Below are 18,955 nucleotides of genomic sequence, written 5' to 3'. Positions count from 1 at the left end.
TTGGGAAGTAGGGGTGGGAGATAAACTCGCCTCTGCCTGCCTCCAAGTCCACCATAGCTGGAGGTCCCGGCCCACATGGTGTGCTAGAATTCCGGGTGGGATTCCATTTCACTGAGTTTGGAAACCTCTGTTCCAGGGGTTCTGGGATGAGGCCTGTCACCACGCGTCCAGGAGGGTCAGGACACAGCAATCTGAAGAGCAGCATAGCAACAGGCCAGTGCCGCAGTGTGCCCCTCACTCACACAGGCGGCAACCCCTGTGCTCCCACCTAAAGTGGGCTAGTAAACAAGTAGTGCTTTCTTTCCTTGTTATTAAAATCCACACCGCAGGCTGGGTGTGGTGGCTCACACCTGTAAACTGAGCGCTTTGGGAGGCCGAGGTGGGTGGATTACTTGAGCCCAGGAGTTCAAGACCAGCCTGGGCAACATGGAGAAACCCCACCTCCACAAAAAGTACAAAAATTAGCCAAGTACGGTGGCATATGCCTGTAGTCCCAGCTACTTGGGAGGTGGAGGTGGGAGGAGTGCTTGAGCCTGGGAGGTTGAGGCTGCAGTGAGCCGAGATGGTGCCACTGCACTCCAGCCTAGGCAACAGAGCAAGACCCTGTCTCAAAAAACAAACAAAATCCATACAGGAATATATTGTTATAAATCTTTGTGACCTTGGATTGGGCAATGGTTTCTCATATATGATACCAAAACACAAGTGACCAAAGAAATTGATAAATTGAACTTAATCAAAATCTAAATCTTTTGTGCTTCAATGAAGACCATCAAGAAAATGAAAAGATGGCCGGGCATGGTGGCTCACGCCTGTAATCCCATCAATTTGGGAGGCTGAGGCAGGTGGATCACCTAAGGTCAGGAGTTCGAGACCAGCCTGGCCAACATAGTAAAACCCTGTCTCTACTAAAAATACAAAAATTAGCTGGGCAGGCCAGATGTGGTGGCTCACGCTGTAATCCCGGCACTTTGAGAGGCCGAGACAGGTGGATCACCTAAGGTCAGGAGTTCAAGACCAGCCTGGCCAACATGGTAAAACCCCATCTCTAATAAAAATACAAAAATCAGCCAGACGTGGTTGCGTACGCCTGTAGTCCCAGCTACTTGGGAGGCTTAGGCACGAGAATCGCTTGAACCCCAGGGGTGAAGGTTGCAGTGAGTCGAGATCACGCCACTATACTCCAGCTTGGGCAACAGAGCAAGAATCTGTCTCAAAAAAAAAAAAAAAAAAAAAAAAGACAACTCACAGAATGTGAAAAAGTATTTGCACGTTTCTAAAAGTCTAGTAGCCAGAATATATAAAGAACTCTTACAACTCAACAACAAAGATAATCTGTTTTTTTTTGTTTTTTTTTTTTTTTTTAGACAGTCTTACTCTGTCACCCAGGCTGGAGTGCAGTGGTGTGGCCTCGCTCATTGCAATCTTCGCCTCTCAGATTTAAGCCATTCTTGTGCGTCAGCCTCCCGAGGAGCTGAGATTACAGGCACACACCACCATGCCCGGCTAATTTCTGTATTTTTAGTAGAGACAGGGTTTCTCCATGTTGGCCAGGCTGGTCTCGAACTCCAGGCCTCAAGTGATCCACCCACCTCAGCCTTCCAAAGTGCTGGGATTACAGGCATGAGCCACCCGCGCCCGGCCCAATCTGATTTTTAAAAAGACAAAGAATTGGATACTTTTCTCCAAAGAAAATATGCAAATGGCCAAATACCATATGAAAAGAGGCTCAGGCCAGGTGTGGTGGCTCACACCTGTAATCTCAGCACTTTGGGAGGCCAAGGTGGGCGAATCACTTGAGGCCAGAAGTTCGAGACCATCCTGGCCAACATGGTGAAACCCCGTCTCTACTGAAAAAAATACAAAAATTAGCCAAGCGTGGTGGTGCACGCCTGTAGTCCCAGCTACTCGGGAGGCTGAGGCACGAGAATCGCTTGAACCCAGGAGGCAGAGGTTGCAGTGAGCCGGGATCACACGCCTGCACCCCAGCCTGTGCGACAGAGCGAGACTCTGTCTCAGAAAAAAAAAAAAAAAAAAAAAGAGGTTCAATAACATTAGTCATTAGGGAAATGTAAATTAAAACCACAATGAGATACTTCTTCACACCCACCAGAACAACTAAGATTAAAAAAAAAATGGACAAGAAGTGTTAAGCAAGAATGTGGGGAAATTACAACCTATACACTGCCGATGGAAACGTCAAATGGTGCAACAACTGTGGAGAACAATTTGTTAGTTCCTCAAAAAGTCAAACATAGTTACCATATAACTCAGGTTCCACTTTTGGCTATATATCTAACAAAAATGAAAACGTAAGTTCACACAAAAATTAACATACAAATGCTCATAGCAGCATCATTCGCAATGGCCAGAAATGGAAAGAAACCTAACACCCATCAACTGCTAATAAATAAACATAATGTGGCATATCCAAATAATACACTATTACTCCGTCATAAAAGGACCAATGGATTCATGCTACAATATGAACGGACCTTGAAAACATAAGGCTAAATGAAAGAAGCCAGTCACAAAAGGCCACACACTGTATGATTCTGTTTATATGAAATGTCCAGAACAGGCAAATCCATTAGGACAGAAAGTAGATTAGTGACTGCCAGGGGCTGGGGGACAGAGGGATGGGAAGCTCCTGCTAACAGGTACAGGTTCCTTTTTGGGCTGATGAAATGTTCTGGAATTAGATAGTGGTGATGGTCGCTCAACTTTGTGAATATACTAAAAACTACTGAATTGTACACATTAAAAAGGTAATTTTATGGTATGTAAATTATATCTCAATTTTTAAAAATCCTCACCATGGCCAGGCGTGGTGGCTCATGCCTGTAATCCCAGCACTTTGGGAGGCTGAGGCAGGTGGATCACGAGGTCAAGCGTTCGAGACCAGCCTCGCCGTGAAACCCCGTCTCTACTAAAAATACAAAAAATTAGCTGGGTGTGGTGGCGGGCCATCTGTAAACCCAGCCACTCGGGAGGCTGAGGCAGGAGAATCACTTGAACCTGGGAGGTGGAGGTTGCAGTGAGCCGAGATCGTACCACTGCACTCCAGCCTAGCCAGTAAGAACGAAACTCCGTCTCAAAAAATAAAAATAAAAAAATTCACACCATAGCCAAATAGGGTTCCCTGGGTCCACCCTATCCAATGTCAGCAACACAAGAGGCAGAACACATGTGGAACAATTTCAGAGAGGACACAGACGGTATAAAAGTTAAGAGAAACATTCCCTAGAGAGCCCCCAGCCTGGAGAAAAGGCTAACAAATCTTTAGGCCCCAAATGAAGATCTAATCCAGTGGTTTTCAAGTGGGGGACAATTTTGCCCCCCAGTGGGACATTTGGCAATGTCTGGAGACATCTTTAGTTGCCATAGCTGGGTGGGGAAGTGCTACTGGCATCCAATGGGTAGAAGCCAGGGTGCTGCTAAACAATGCATGGGACAGCTCCTTACAGAAACAAATTATCCAGTCCAAAATGTCAACAGTGCTATGGCTGATCAACTGTGGGTTTAATCCAACAATGGGTTCAATTGCTTTTTTAAATCCTAGGATTTATATAACCTAGGGACCTGTTTGATAATACTAATTCCAAATATGTCAAAACTTCTACAAGTAGCGGAGCCTGCCTCAAACCAGAACCAGATGTAGCCGTCCCCAGGCACATCTCAGGCAAACCAGTTTCAAAAGAGCAGTCCAGGCCTTTCCACCCTCAGAGCCAGGCACACGTGAGGCAGCCAGCGAGACCTCCTCTCCTCAAAGGCACAGGTCTCAAGCAAGGAATTAATACCGTCAAAGGACTGCATGTCAAGTTTCATCCCTAAATGGCTAACCAAAGCTTTCTTAAAATACAATATTTCTTTTCTTTTTTTTTTTTGTGACGGAGTCTTGCTCTGTCGCCCAGGCTAGAGTGCAGTGACACGATCTTGGCTCACTGCAAGCTCTGCCTTCCGGGTTCACGCCATTCTCCTGCCTCTGCCTCCCAAGTAGCTAGGACTACAGGCGCCCACCACCATGCCTGGCTAATTTTTTGTATTTTTAGGAGAGACGGGGTTTCACCGTGTTAGCCAGGATGGTCTCGATCTCCTGACCTCGTGATCCACCCGCCTCGGCCTCCCAAAGTGCTGGGATTACAGGCGTGAGCCACTGTGCCCGGCCTTTAAAGTACATTATTTCTTAAAATACTAACCAGTAAAGTTTATCTGAAAGACTTGCATAAGGAATGCAAATTTTTTCTCACATAAGAAAGTATAAAAATATGTTTACAAAAGGGTATGTTGCTAACCCTATACTTGCTGATATATGCTAAATAAAATCCAAAGCATATACACAGGTCCCATCTGTGAATGCTATCTACTTTTCCACCTGTCCCTGCCAAGCTCAGTGGCCCAAGGTTAGCACTCGCCACCAAATTTCTAGGCTCTTTAGTGATCCAAGAAAGGTTCAACTGTCTTACTCTGAAAAGAGTTTAAGGAAGTTGTTTTTTCTGTTTTTGTTTTTGTTTTTTTCTTTGAGACAGAGTCTCACTCTGTGGCCCATGCTGAAGTGCAGTGGCATAACCTCGGCTCACTGCAACCTCCCCTTCCCAGGTTCAAGCCGACTCTCATGCCTCTCTCCTGAGTAGCTGGGACTACAGGCATGCGTCACCACACGCAGCTAATTTTTGTATTTTTAGTAGCGACAGGGTTTCGCTATGTTGGCCAGGCTGGTCTCGAACTCCTGGCCTCAAGTGATCTGACTGTCTGGGCCTTCCCAAAGTGCTGGGATTACAGGCGTGAGCCACTGCACCTGGCCAAGAAAGTTGTATTTTAAATACAGCTGGGCTTTTAGGACCATAATCCACAGGTTACTTCAAAGTGAGCCTGAAAAGGGAGTGGATTCTTCCCTGTCTTCATCATATAAAAGGAAAACAAGTAAATATAAATTATCTGAAAATCTATCACTCAGAGAAAACTACTCTTAGCATTTTGGTATACGTAAACCTTCTAGAATTTTCCTAGACAAATATGTCCATATCAACTTGTTTTTTGTAAAAATGAGACCATAGTCAGCCAGGTGCAGTGGCTCACACCTACAGTCCAAGCACTTTGAAAGGCAGAGGTGGGAGGATTGCTTGAGTTCGAGTTTGAGGCCAACCTGAGCAATACTGCAAGACCCCATCTCTACAAAAAAATTTTAAAAATTAGCTGGGTGTGGTGGCATGCACCTGTAGTTCCAGCTACTTGGGAAGTTGAGGCAGGAAGATCCCTTGAGCCCAGGAGTTTGAGGTTGCAGTGACCCATGATCAGGCCACTGTCCTCCAGCCTGAGCAATGGAGTGAGACCCTGTCTCAAAAAAAAAAAAAAAAAGTACAGCCATACAGTTGGATACTGCTTAAGAAAGTTGCATTTTTTTTGAGACAGTGTCTGCTGGGAAGACTGGTGTGCTGCTGGGATAATGATGGTGGAGCTGCAGATTTGTTTTTTGTTTTATTTTCCCAAAGAGCTGGGATCACAGGCATGAGCCACTGTGCTCAGCCTGGCTGTACCCTTTGAATTTATTTTATTTTTTTATTTTTTGAGATGAAGTCTTACTCTCACTCTGTTGCCCAGGCTGGAGTGCAGTGGCATGATCTCGACTCACTGCAACCTCTGCTTCTTGGGTTCAAGCGATTCTCCTGCCTCAGCCTCCCAAATAGCTGGGATTACAGGCATCTGCCACCATACCCAGCTAATTTTTGTATTTTTAGTAGAGACGGGGTTTCACCGTGTTAGCCAGGATGGTCTCAAACTCCTGACCTCAAGTGATCTGCCCACCTCAGCCTCTCAAAGTGCTGGAATTATAGGCATGAGCCACTGCACCTGGCCTGATTTTTTTTTGTTTTTTAACCTCTTCTACTAGACTTTAGGGTTGTCCTTACTATTTTGTTACAATCCTGGAATGACTACCTTTGTTCATATACCCTTTTTGCGGCTGCCTGATTTTTCCTTAGAAGAAATTCTCATAAACAGAACTGCTATTTAATATTGTGGTTTTGGCCAGGTGCGGTGGCACACGCCTGTAATCCCAGCACTTTGGGAGGCTGAGGCAGGCAGATCACTTGAGGTCAGGAGTTCCAGACCAGTCTGGCCAACATGGTGAAACCCCATCTCTACTAAAAATACAAAAATTAGCTGGGTGTGGTGGTGCAAGTCTGTAGTCCCAGCTACTCAGGAGGCTGAGGCAGGAGAGTTGCTTGAACCCAAGAGGCGGAGGTTGTAGTGAGCCGAAATCGCACCACTGCACTCCAGCCTAGGTGACAGAGCAAGACTCCGTCTCAAAAAAACAAATATTGTCGTTTCACACTGCCTAAGTGCCCTTCTTAAAGTCTGACAACGCATTCTGTCACCGGCAACCTATGAAAGTTGTTCCTCTTTCGAGGACAGAGTACAGAGCTGTTCTATGACACACTCTCCCATCACAGGAAGGTGTCCACCCTCAACCTTAGCACCCTGGCAGCATGGACCCTGATGACATGCCCCAAGATGGTGATATTCCACCATCACAGACTAATCCCTTAATTAGTTTTGGGCTATGCACCAACAACTCAACAATAGTCTATCCCAGGTGTCAGCTATTTCTAATCCAGCCTCATCCACCTGGATGGAAACCTAGCTTAAACACCCACAGGCCATTTTTGCTAAACAAAATGCCTTGTGGTGGAGGAAAGCATCTCTGTGGCCACACTTAGTCTAATTTACAGCAAATCTGTCAACTAACATGCTTCTGGCCACAACGCATTCCTAACCAGGGTGACGTTCCTCCATCTTCTAACCTAGGGTCAAACCCCAGCCCGCCTCAAAGCTGAGGTCTCCCCTGGTTTGCTGCCTCAAGTTTGGCAGTTGTGGGTTTGCAGGCACAGGTGAAAACCCGATGAGGAACTTACATAGAAGTGAAAATGCAAGAAGTGGGCCAGTACTCTGGGGGTCACACCAGGGAAGGCAGCCAGGAGCTTCTGGAGGTAGACCTCCAGATCCTTCTCCCTCTTCTCCACCAAGCTTCTTGAGTTTTTCCCAATTATCTTTTTGGGCGGAAGCAGATTTTTATCAATCTTTCTCTCTGCAACGAGCTGTAAAAAAACATAAGCACATCAACCACAGACTAAGAGGCTCTGTGCCTATGTAAGACCAAGGCAAGAAACGTGAGGGCAGGCACTTGTCAGCACTTGCACAGCCCCTCCCTGCAGTAGTACCAAAATCAGTGACCAAACTAGTGCACCTGGGATTTGGCCTCTTTAAATCCAATTAGCATTAGAAATACCAATACAATTCCAGACAAGGAATTCCATCTGGAGACTTTAGAGACCTTCAGAAAAGCAACACCTTTTGCCCCTAAAATTGCCATCTTTTCCAAGCCAGAGTAAAAACCAATCAGGGCAGCGGTGTGTCTTTAAAACAGTTATGCTGCAAATGATCCAGAGAAAGACAGCATCTCCAAAAGCAAAAAAAAAAAGATGGCATCACAGCCAGATATTAAAGTACAGGCTTTGGAATAGCTATAGCTAGATCAAACAAGTTCAAACCTATCCCCTTCCCAGGAAACTGTCTGAGCTTCTCATACCCAAGCTAGGACCGGAAATATTAAAACTGAAATTCAAATATGCTCCTTGCAGAGTGGCTCATGCTAGAGCTGAAGGCTAGCATTTACATGCTATATTAATGAACGCAGTGATATTAACAAAGTGGTTTATTAAAGAACTATAGAGATGGAACCTGTTTTGCCCTAAAACTAATATGTGGCACAATGGAAACTTGGCCTACGGGCCCCCCAGCCCTGAGATACGTGCTCCCAGCTCTTAAAAGTTACCTTTTCATGCAGGTCATGGAAGTCGCTGTAGCGGTGCTTTACTGTCCACTCATGGCTGCCATCAGTGACCTGGATGATGTAAACCTAAAAGGGGAAACCAACAGCCCTTGTGGCAAGGGAGCCCAGCAACAAGGAGTCTCCTCCCCCAGCAGCAAAAGCTGCAATTATCTTTCCCAATTATCTTTTATCAGTCTTTCTCTGTGCAACTCAGACCCACCCCAAGGCCAAAGTCAGGCTGCCCTTGCCCACCAGCCTCTGCACTTGACCCTTGCTGACCAGCAGGGCCCCTCTCAGCTTCCTCCATGGCCCAAGCACTAGGGCTGGGAGGCACATGAGACAAGCATGTGGCTCCATCCATCAGTAAGGAATGAAAAAGGTGATTACCACAAGTCACCTCTTTAGTTTTTTACCTCCTGCCTCTAGGTAACTCAAAACCCAACCGGAGCTGCAGGCAAGGCCATTTCTTCCAAGGGAGGCAGAGCAGGGCCAGTTCTAGCCTGAGCATCTTCTCTGTTGTGCTTCTTTCCAGGTGCCCTGACTACCTCCTGGAAGCAAGTCATTTTCCAACCCTTTCAACTGGTTCATGGCTGTGATTTCTGCTACTGAGCCAGGAATCAAGGCACAAGCAGCTGATGTGGGGAGGGAGTGGTAGCAACTAAGCTCTATCAGGAGGCAATATGGCCTAGAGGTTAAGGAAGGCCTGGGTTAAAAACCTGGTTCTGCCATTTCCTGGCCGCAGCTTATGTGTCACTTATATAAGTAACTTGGAGACTAAGTTCTCTCTGAGCCTTAGTTCCTCCATCTTAGAATCAAGGACCAAGTAAGGCAATGCATGTAAAATGCTTTGTACATGGGCCTGACCCATGCCAAGTGTTCAAAAGGTAGGTATGTTAATAATGTCCAACTCGGCACACCCGGAGACAGAGGATGGTAGGGTCCAATCTAGATGACCACCTCCCCCGACATACATGCAGAGGAGGGGCGCAGTCCAGAATAGGGTGAGCTTTTTGAAGATGGCCCTCTGGCTGAATGTGCCCATAGATGATGGCCAGTCAGCCATCAGCTTAGAGACCTCACCCGCCTCCTGCACCTAGTTTCCCCCTCCTCTCTGCAGCATGGAGCTGAAGCCTCCTCCAGCCCTGAGGAGCAGCCATTTCTCTAGGCTGGCCTGTTGCTTCAAGATCCACCCCTCTCCTCTTCCCATCCTGCCTAATTCCTTCCCCTTGCCTTCAGGAAAGGAGAAAAGAGCCAGAAGAATGGCCCTCAGAGCGGGAGGTTAGGATGAGGGCCAGGGAGGGGAGGTGCAGGCAGGCCCAAGGCCCCCACCCACTCCCTACCCTGCGGGAACAAAGGGGAGGAGGCAGGGAGGTGCTCAATGCCTAGTCCAGGGCCGGTTTTTGCCAGGCAGCCCACCAGGCTCACAGGCCTGGCATCCAACCCCGTCAAAGTCGGGAACTACCCGCTATTTGTCGTCTGTCTCCCCCATAGCTTAGAAGTGTGTGGGGGCAGCTTGTTGCCCCATCTCGCTCCCACAGCCCAAAGTGACGAAGATTCCTAAGGCTTATAGGGCCTGCGCTTCAGCACTGAGACCACCCCCATTTCTCCATAGATGGGCTCCACCCCTCCTCCGGTCTTGTCTCCGCCCGACCCCCAAGGCATCTGCTCCCCAGGTCTCTCCTGCACTTCTCAGAGAAAATCTCAACCACCACCTCAGGCTCCCCAGATCAGGGTCCTGACGCCTTCTCTTTCTTCAAGGCCTGCCCTTTTCCCTGATTCCATCCATCAGAGACCCTCTCCCCATCGCCTTCCTCCTGGACCCCTGTAATGGTCTTCCAGGCCGGGGACCCTCCAGTCCTAGAGGATCTAGAGGGGTTCCGCCTCATCTAGACACCCCCCTCCCCAGGCCCCTTTATCCCCAGATGCCGCCCCCAACCCGAGCCTCCCTTTCTGATCGCGTACCCTTTTCCAAACCGCCTCCCCGGGCCCCGAGCAACCCTTCTCCCAGACCTGCGGGGCCCAGATCCCTTTCCTAGATCCCCCGTCCCAGCCCCCTCCTCGCAATCGCAGACCCTTCTACCCGCTCCTCGGGGCTGCAGATCCCGGACCCCTCCCCAACCCCCGAGTCGGACTCCCGGTTCCAGCCACCACCCCCGCTTCGGGTGCCCGCGCCCCCAACACACCGTATAAGTGTCCACAAGCTCCGAGCCCACGACGCGCGCTTCCTTGGCCGGCTCGGCTTCCCGCTCGGGCCCGAAGGTGCGCGCGGTCGCCATGTTCGGCTCTCCGCCGCCACCACCGCCCGGCGCAGACTGGCAGCAGCAGGGGGCGGGGTCAACGTCCCACCGCCTCCCAGCCCCCGCCGCCCCACGCCCCCGCCGCGCGCTGCGCCGCCATCTTGGCCCCGCCTTCTTCCTGCGCCCTCGCCCCGCCCCCGCGCGTGATTGACAGGGGCCACTCCGGGCGCGCGTGCGCGGTGCTCGCTTGCGTAATCTACCTGCGTGGCGCCGCCGGCGGTACCCTGCACAGCCTGCTAGAAACTGAGAGCCCGGGTGGTGACAGCTCTGGGCATCGCCCCTGGGTCCTCGGGAAGAGGGGACAGAAGGTCCCGAGTCTCCCAGGCCACACGAAGCAAGTCACTGCTCTTCCTGGCCTCAGTTTACTCCTCCTGATAAAGGAGGCCATAATAGTGCCTCACCTGGCTGTTGGGCTCTTTCTCTTTAGGGCAAGGCGGGTTGGAGGGGAAAATAGGACCTGTGCTTACCGCCGGAGCAGGGCGAGAGTGATTCTGGGCCAGTTCTGAACCTCTCTGAGATTCGGAGATCTCTTGCCAGTGGGGCTCCTGGACAACTGAGTGGGTTGATTGATGCGCGGCCCAGCAAGCAGTAGTGCTCGAGGCAGGGAGCGTGTTTATCAAGAGGGATAAACTTGATACGAACTCTGTACGAAGGAAGGTGTAGGTGGATGGAGGGGTGTGTGCTGCCACTGAACACAAGAACCCCACGGGGTGGCCTGCCAAAGTTCAAAACGAGGGAGACAGGTTGATCTGGACCCAGGAACTACAGTGCTGAATCCTAAACTGGGGAAAGATGAGACCTAGAAGAGGGAGGTGGTAACCTAACTGGAGGGTGAGGAGGGAAAGAGCCTGCCACAGATGGGGTATCTGTAGGGGTGCTGTTGAATAACTGAGAGCAGCTGACTTAAGCCCGAAGTGGGTACTTCTCCCTGGGCAGATGGGAGGTCTGGGACAGGCTCCTCTGGCAGAAGGGCTCCTGGCCACCCTGTCCTAAGGTGGGTCAGTCACTTCCTCCTTCACCAGTTCTACAGCATCTTACTATGAGCTTGGCATTCGAGGCTTCTCTTGGCAGGGCCCTGCACTCCTAGCCTCTCCTTGCACATTGCACCCCCATTCCAGAGAGGTTTAGTTAAAGGCGGGGGTTACCAAGTCAGTCAGATCTTGGGCAAGTCACCACTCCTCCAGAGCCTCAGTTTCCTTATCTGGAAAGTGGAGGTCATGGCAACCCGCCAACCTGGTTGGATGGGAGCCTGAGCTGTTGTGTTGCACCTCGCCTGGGGCCCACGACTTTGTAGCTCCTGTCCTGCACTGGGCTTATGTTTTCATTCATTCCAGAAACCTTTTCAGAGAGTCCCTTTGGGGAGTGTGGGGGACAGGAGGGAAAGAAACCTGGTCCTTGTAGCCGTTCGTCTGCTCCCTGCCCTGGGCAGAGGACATGGGGACTCAGGCCAGCCTGAGATCACTGGGACCAGAGGAGGGGCTGGAGGATACTACATGCAGGGGTGGGCTGGGCTGGGCTGGGCTGGGCCAGGAATGCAGCGGGGCAGGGCTATTTAAGTCAAGGGCCGGCTGGCAACCCCAGCAAGCTGTCCTGTGAGCCGCCAGCATGGATGACATCTACAAGGCTGCGGTGAGGGACAGGGCTGGGTAGGGCTGGGGTGGGCAGGCCCACTGGGGGCTCACTCAGCTGAGAGTGCGGGGTTAGTAGCCCCAGGGAAGTGGTGGGGACCCAGGAGAAGGCCTACGTGCCTTCAACCCAGGCCCTCACAGGGACAGTGATTCTGGTGTTTGAGGATGCAGAAGGGGTAGGGGGCTCCGGGTCTGAAGGGTGGTGGAGGAGGTTGCAGCTTTCAGCATCGTGTCTCACTCTCTGTTTCCAAGTGTCTGTGGTCTGTGGCACTGTCGCTCAGCCACATGTCTCTGCGTTTGTCTCTGGACGTTTTTGCCTTTCTCTTTTCAGCTCTTCCTCCTGAGCTGTCTGAGTCCCCATTACTGTCTCCCTGTCCCCAACCCCCATTTCTGCCCCTCACATTCTGCTTCTCACATGCTCAAAATCTGCCACCCCACTCCAGCTGCTTGGCGCGCCGAAGATGCTTTGGAGGGTGGAGGGTGTGAGAGGAGGGGGCTGTAGAGCCTGAGTCCTGGGCTGGAGATGGGGCTTTGAAGTTTGAGGCAGGGAAGTTCTGGACATGAGGGAGAACCAAGGAAGAAGGAACAGAGAACTGGGGCCCCAGCTTCCATCATGCCTGGCAGGCTCAGGGCTCAGTGGCTTAGCTAGGGGTGAGAACGAGGGAATGAGGGCTGGAGAGTGGTCAACCCAAGCCCCTGCAACCTCCTGGGTCACTGAGGGTCTTCAGATGCTATTCTATCCGGGGTGGTGATGACCTCCCCCAACCCCAAAGCAAGGACATCCTGGCATGGCCAGCTGTCCCCAGGGGAACCCCTCCCTCAGCCTCCCTCATTCCTGGGCAGGGAAGTGCTATAGCCAGCTCTGGGGGCATGCCTGCTTATCCTGTGGGAGTCCATGGAGCCGGGGTGGGGACAGCCCTCCACCCAGTGCCCATACAAGGCCTGGCGGAGTTGGGGACTAATTTTGGCTTCTGAGGCGGCACTAGCAGGCCAGGGGGCCAGATAACGCTGCCCCACCCCCTGCATGCCAAAGTCCCCAGAACAATCACCAGGTTTAACTTTGTTCCTCATTAAAAATAGCCCAGTGGCCACCCTGGTCAGGTTACAGTGGGTGGCTTGCCTGCCTCCACACTGGTTTTATTGTCCCAACTTGAGGGACAGCTGTCCTTCGGGCCACCCAGCTTGAGTTTCATCAGGGGCCGAAAGGGCATTGAGTGGTCACTGACTATTGTTACTGAGGGTCACCTTGGTCCTGAAGGGGGTGCCCACCTGTCACCCTGGCCCTGAGCCCAGTCTCAGTGAGGCCAGCTGGGTCACATCAGGGCTTTGGGGGCAGGGAGGGAGGACTGAGACCTCCACTCTGTGGCCTGGAAATAGCCTGCCTCCTCCAGCTGCAGCCTTCTCACCTGTGGAATGGGTTGGTTTCCTCAGCAGCAGCTATACCTGAGTCTGAGCCTTGAGATTCCCTTTCCTTTCTAGGTAGAGCAGCTGACAGAAGAGCAGAAAAATGGTGAGAACCCCTATCACACATGTGGGAGACCAGCGGGGCCAGCCTGGCATGGGGACCCCTTATCAGAAGAGGGCCCCAGGCCAGAGACCAGAGGCTTGGTCCCTCTTGCTCTGACCTCAGAGAGGTCTCCGAGGGAGGTGGGCAGGTTGGCAGGTGGCCCCAGGGTTCTGGCCCTCCGAGGTCCTGGCTGCTGAGCCCTGACTACTGTGCCCCCCAACCCCTGAACACAGAGTTCAAGGCAGCCTTCGACATCTTCGTGCTGGGCGCTGAGGATGGCTGCATCAGCACCAAGGAGCTGGGCAAGGTGATGAGGATGCTGGGCCAGAACCCCACCCCTGAGGAGCTGCAGGAGATGATCGATGAGGTGGATGAGGACGGTGAGCCCCCTCCTCCCCAGGCTCCAGAAGAACCCCAGCTGGCTGGGGGCTGGAATGCTGGCTCTGTTTAGCTGGGAGCAATTTAGCCTATCCGGGCCTTGGTTGCCTCATCTATAAAATGGGCATAATGGCTACACAACCCTGGCGTTTGGTGTGAGGATGCGGTGAGAACATGGGGGTTCGTGTCGAAGGTGCTGCCTGCAGTACCTACCCCAGCCTCTGTAACGGCCATGCTGCCCACCCCCAGGCAGCGGCACGGTGGACTTTGATGAGTTCCTGGTCATGATGGTTCGGTGCATGAAGGACGACAGCAAAGGGAAATCTGAGGAGGAGCTGTCTGACCTCTTCCGCATGTTTGACAAGTGAGCACATGACCCTTGACCTCTGGCCCTGACCCACACTCAAGCCGAGCTGTACAGGAGGGCAGTCTCAGATTCCAGGCCTAGGGACCCTGTGGCCTCTGCCTGATAGGGGAGAGGGATGCCCCATCTCCCAGTGTCCCTGCTCTGCCTCCTGGGGCATGGGTGGGGCTGCCTCATGCCCTCCCCACAGCCCTACCCTGAGCCCCCTCCCCACAGAAACGCTGATGGCTACATCGACCTGGATGAGCTGAAGATAATGCTGCAGGCTACAGGCGAGACCATCACGGAGGATGACATCGAGGAGCTCATGAAGGACGGAGACAAGAACAACGATGGCCGCATCGACTATGATGGTAAGCGGGTGGGTGGGCTCATCCCCTGCCTCCATGCCCTGCCCAGCCCCTACCCCCAACCCATACCTGCCCCTCTTTCCACAGAGTTCCTGGAGTTCATGAAGGGTGTGGAGTAGATGCTGACCTTCACCCAGAGCTGCCCATGCCCAGCCTCCAACTCCAGCTGAGTCCTGGGGTTGGGGAGGGGGTCGGGGTCCCAGGACCTGAGCCTGGCCATGTCCTCAACCCCAAATCCCCCGACTCCCTCCCCAGATCTGTCCTGGGGGATGCAAATAAAGCCTGCTCTCCCAAGGTTTGCTGTCTGGCTCTGGTGTCCCTGGGCAGTGGACTCATCCCCAGGACCCACTCTTACCCAATGGCCGCTTCCTTCCCTGTCCTAGGCAGGCTGGCTGCAGAGCCTGGCGCCTGACCACCGCTCCACACTGCCTTCTGCAGGGGGTGAGATGAGATCGGAGACTGCTGTGTGGCCTGCCCTGCTTGCTGCCCTCTATCACTCCTCAGGCCCAGGCACCATCTCTAGGGATTCAGCATCTGGAGTCTGTGGGGGCCTAGAACCCCCACAAGTTCCTGGGGGCCATCACTTTGGTCAACCACTGTGGCAGCCTAGGGGTCCTCTACTTGGAGAGAGTGGTTCACTGTGGTACACAGCCAGGCCCTGGATGCTCCCTGGCACAGCAACCCCTGTTACCTCTCAGCCGTGGCTGGAATGGAGCTGAGCCTGTGGGGTCCCTGCAGGCTCACAGTGCTAGTCCACCCGCCCACTTGCTTGTATTTCCTGCCAGCAACATTGACTCCCAGGGACAGAGGGGCATGGAGTCGGCTCTATCTCCCCTCACCTGTTTGGCCCAGAGAGGTGCAGGGACCTGTCAAGGTCATCCAGTGAGTGTGGGGGAGAGCAGAGCCAACTGGCTTCCAGCCAAGGGCCCTGTCGGATGGGCCACATCCAAATGGGCATGAATTCCAGTTCCCGTGAACCTCAGAGGCTCATCTCTTGTGGCCCAGTCTCTCTCCCTGGCAGGGACGGAGGCCCAAGGCCTGGCAGCTCTCAGCTTAGTGGGAGCACCCAGTCCAGAGCTGCCGCCAGACAGTGATGCTGTCTTGGGGGCGTGGGCGTTGGGGGCTGCAAGGAAGTGGAAGTGTCAGCAGAGGTGTTCGCAGGAGGGACAGCTGCCAGCAGCACCCAGGCTGTAGCCAGAATGCCGTCAGCTGTCCTTGCCCCGCCCAGCCACTCCACTCTCTCTGCACCTGTGCCCCAGCCTTGGCATTCCCCAGTCAGGCCTGGCATTCCAGAGATGGTCTTGGAATTCTAAAGATGCCTCTGATGGAGGTCAGAGCTAGCAAGAGCTTTCTGGTCCCTGGAGAGACCTGAGGGGAGCGGAGAGGAGTCCCTTCAGGCCTGCCCTTGTGAGCTGGAGAACTGGGGACCTCTACAGACACCCAGAGTGACCCAGGAAGGGTGACATCCGAGGATAAAAGGAAGCGCCACATCGGGCAGCACCAGCAGCCGGTGCACCACTCAGTGGTTCACTCACACACCCACCACGCGCACGGCACAGGGCGGGATCCGGGGGCATGTCACAGTGAGGCCCAGTCCCTAATCTGGTGGATTTTTTTTTTCTTTTTTTTCGAGACGGAGTCTCACTCTGTCACCCAGGCTGGAGTGCAGTGGTGCAATCTCAGCTCACTGCAAGCTCTGCCTCCCAGGTTCACGCCATTCTCCTGCCTCAGTCTCCTGAGTAGCTGGGACTACAGGCGCCCGCCACCCCACCCAGCTAATTTTTTGTATTTTTACTAGAGATGGGGTTTCACCGTGTTAGCCAGGATGGTCTCGATCTCCTGACTTCATGATCCACCCGCCTCGGCCTTCCAAAGTGCTAGGATTACAGGCGTGAGCCACCGCACCCGGCCTTTTTCTTTTTTTGAGACAGAGTCTCACTGTGTCACCAGACTGGAGCGCAGTGGCACAATCTCGGCTCACTGTAACCCCTGCCTCCCAGGTCCAAGCGATCCTCGTGCCTCAGCCACCCAAGTAGCTGGGATTACAGGCGCCTGCCACCACACCCGGCTAATATTTGTATTTTTAGTAGAGACAAGGTTTCACCATGTTTCCCAGGCTAGACTTGACCTCCTGAGCTCAAGTGATTCGCCCACCTTGGCCTCCCAAAGTGCTGGGATTACAGTTGTGAGCCACTGTGCCCGGCCTAATCTGGTGGAATTTTAAGGAGATGAGTACAGTGGGAAAACCAGCATGGGCTGGAGTGGAGACTGGAGGCATGGTGGGCCCATGAGTTACAGTGGTCTGGGAAAGCTCCCTAGAGGAGCTGACTCTGCATGAGATCTGGGGGAACCACAGGGAACCAGCCATGGGAGGCCATGGAGAAAGACTGGGAAGGTCTCAGGAGCAGAAAGGCAGTGTTGGGCTGGAAACCAAGCCCCAGCAGTCTTGGGAGACATGGGCAGTGCCAGGCCCCATGAGGACCCAGTCAATGTGAGGGGTGATGGCTGCAGAGGGCAAAAGGGGTGGGTGAGAGGGAGCTAGGAGCTGGCCTGAAGCGGGGGCAGGCTCTGGGCAAGAAAGCCCGGTGGCTTCCAGTACAGTGGGGTGCTGGGGAGAGTGGGTGGGGGGTACATGGATTCAAGGCACATTTTGGAACTAGAATGGACAGAGTTTGCTGAAGGCTTGAATGTGAAGGGTGAGAAATAAGAAAATCCAAAATGACCCTTAGCTTTTTGGCCAAACTGCCGTTTCCTGAGATATGGAAGCTGGGAGGAGACACAGGTTCAGCCGTGGGGTATTGGGAAGTGGAGCTTACTTCCCAATGCTAGGTTTTAGTGGGGTTTTTTGCTTTTTTTCTTTTCATTTTGAAATTCCAGGCTTGCAAAAATAGTACAAAGAACTCCCATTTACAGGTACCCTAGCTTCCCTAAATGTTAACATTTTAACAACAGAAGGATCAAACACAGGAAATGAATATTGACATAAACACTGCTAATTAATCTGCACAGCTTATTGAAGTTCTGTCAGTTGTCCTGAAGTCCTTGTCCTGGAGCAGGAACCATTCCAAGATGGCACTAACGTGACCTCGTCCTCCTGTCTCCTTACTCCCCACCAGCCTGTGACGGTCCTCAGTGTTTCCTCATCACCTCTGAAGAGCTGAGGCCAGTTATTCTGTAGAATCTCACTCACTTTGGGTTTGTCTGGTGGCCCAGGGTTTGGGAACTTGCAGGTCCCCAGGCCTCTGCCGCCTGAGCAGGAGGGTTTCTGTGGAGCAGAGGGGTGGGAGCCTGACAGGAGTGAGCTGAAGTACAGGGGAGATGGTGGGTGTGGGTAACACCCAGGGAACAGAGAAAGGGACCCAAGCTGAGAAGCGATATGGGGTCCAGGGAAGCGATATGGGGTCCAGGGAAGCTCAGACAAGGGCCACGTGTGCTCGGGTTGAAGGGAGTGAGGATTGTCAGGAAGGGGCAGTGGGGGAAGGAGGGCTCTGCCACGTCCTGGCTCTCTTTTCATCAGCTGTGGTGTGGAGGGGGACAGGTCCTGGGACAGGAGGAGGAGACGAATGGCCCTGCTTGCAGATGGAAGCCCCAGAAGATACTGTAGGAGGGTTGGGGTGGGGAGGGAGGAGCTGTGAGGGATGGCTGATGGGAAGCCGGGGGGCTCACCCTCTGCAAGCAGCTGGAGGTCCGTGGGGGTGGAGGGGGCATGGCATTGTCCTAATATCCCTGTTCCATCCATGAAATTGGTGGGGAGGGGACTGGGGGCATCCATTCCTTCCAGGCATGCCCACCCCAGAATTCTGGCTGGGAGAGGCTGGGCTGTGACCCTCCACATATCCACCTGGTGGCACCTGCTGCATGAACATGCACTTCACATAGGTATCAGCCCAGCTCACCATCTCCCACCAGTACATGGCATTTTGTATCCTTCATGCATCACCTAGTTTTGCCTGTTTTGCTGCATCCTTTCCATTTCTGGGCTTTTGCTTGGATAGTGCTTCCTCCATGAAGCCTCCCTTGATTTCCTCCATCAAGAGCAATCACTGGAGCATCTTCCACTGCTCCTGCTTCTTTATATTGTGTTTGCCTGGTTACTGCTAGCATCCTCAAGAGGCTGCTGTTTCTGCTGGGTGGCCCTGCTACCCCAACACAGGGCCTGACACCGCGAGTTTGGGGGCCTCCTGCAGTTCCTTCTTTGTCCACTAGATGACACACGATGCCCGTGTCTGGGCCCACTGATCCTCGAATTCAGAGCACCCTTGTGGTCTTTCCCACCTGCAGCTGGCCAGCAGGGGGGCCTTTAGAGACGATCCCTACCCTCTGCCCCCAGGCCTGGAAAACTGAAGCCCAGAGAGGGAGAGGACCTGACTGAGGCCACACACATTAACAGTAGAGTTCGGACTCCCAGCCTGCCACAGGCTCTTTCCACAGTGTGGAGTAGGCTGCCCCCACACCCTGCCCCAGTCGACCCAGGCTTCCCTGCAGCCCCTGCTGGGTGTCTGGCTGAGCTGAAACCCCAGGGTGGGCTGGCAGGCTGAGGAGTGTTGGGCCTCCTGCCCGCTGCTGGTGGTCACATGCTGGCTGAAGGGCTGCCTAGCTC

General features: G+C 53.0%; 2 protein-coding genes across 4 annotated transcripts in view; one reads left to right on the top strand and one right to left on the bottom strand.

Moving 5' to 3' along the window:
- NISCH (nischarin) overlaps positions 1–10,223 on the bottom strand; it is a 37,491-nt gene extending 27,268 nt beyond the window's left edge. For 2 of the 3 annotated variants that reach the window (XM_004034285.4, XM_019023249.3), the window contains exons 1-3: positions 10,015–10,218; positions 7,835–7,918; positions 6,915–7,097 (exon numbers count right to left, since the gene is read on the bottom strand). In XM_004034285.4, the coding sequence (XP_004034333.1) occupies positions 6,915–7,097; positions 7,835–7,918; positions 10,015–10,107 (360 nt within the window). In that variant the 5' untranslated portion in view covers positions 10,108–10,218. Of the gene's footprint in view, positions 1–6,914; positions 7,098–7,834; positions 7,919–10,014 lie in introns of all 3 variants that reach the window. The other variant, XM_019023250.3, reaches the window with a different exon arrangement.
- A 101-nt stretch (positions 10,224–10,324) lies between these two features.
- Positions 10,325–14,649, top strand: TNNC1 (troponin C1, slow skeletal and cardiac type). The gene is made up of 6 exons (XM_004034283.5): positions 10,325–11,757; positions 13,236–13,266; positions 13,497–13,643; positions 13,891–14,005; positions 14,222–14,358; positions 14,443–14,649. The coding sequence occupies exons 1-6, from the start codon at positions 11,734–11,736 to the stop codon at positions 14,472–14,474; spliced, it is 486 nt and encodes a 161-aa protein (XP_004034331.1). The 5' UTR covers positions 10,325–11,733; the 3' UTR covers positions 14,475–14,649.
- Positions 14,650–18,955: the final 4,306 nt, after the last annotated feature.

Source organism: Gorilla gorilla, chromosome 2 (assembly GCF_029281585.2).
Source record: "Gorilla gorilla gorilla isolate KB3781 chromosome 2, NHGRI_mGorGor1-v2.1_pri, whole genome shotgun sequence".
Taxonomy (NCBI): Eukaryota; Metazoa; Chordata; class Mammalia; order Primates; family Hominidae; genus Gorilla; species Gorilla gorilla.
The sequence above is the reverse complement of the archived record's forward strand: the minus strand, read 5'-3'. Positions and strand labels throughout refer to the sequence as shown.

What these genes read in the sequence shown, in the direction of transcription:
- TNNC1 (XM_004034283.5), top strand. Translation starts at nt 11,734, where the DNA reads ATGGATGACATCTACAAGGCTGCG. An exon ending in GACAGAAGAGCAGAAAAATG is followed by an intron (nt 13,267 to 13,496) that starts GTGAGAACCCCT and finishes CCCTGAACACAG; the next exon opens with AGTTCAAGGCAGCCTTCGAC. An exon ending in CTCTTCCGCATGTTTGACAA is followed by an intron (nt 14,006 to 14,221) that starts GTGAGCACATGA and finishes CCCTCCCCACAG; the next exon opens with AAACGCTGATGGCTACATCG.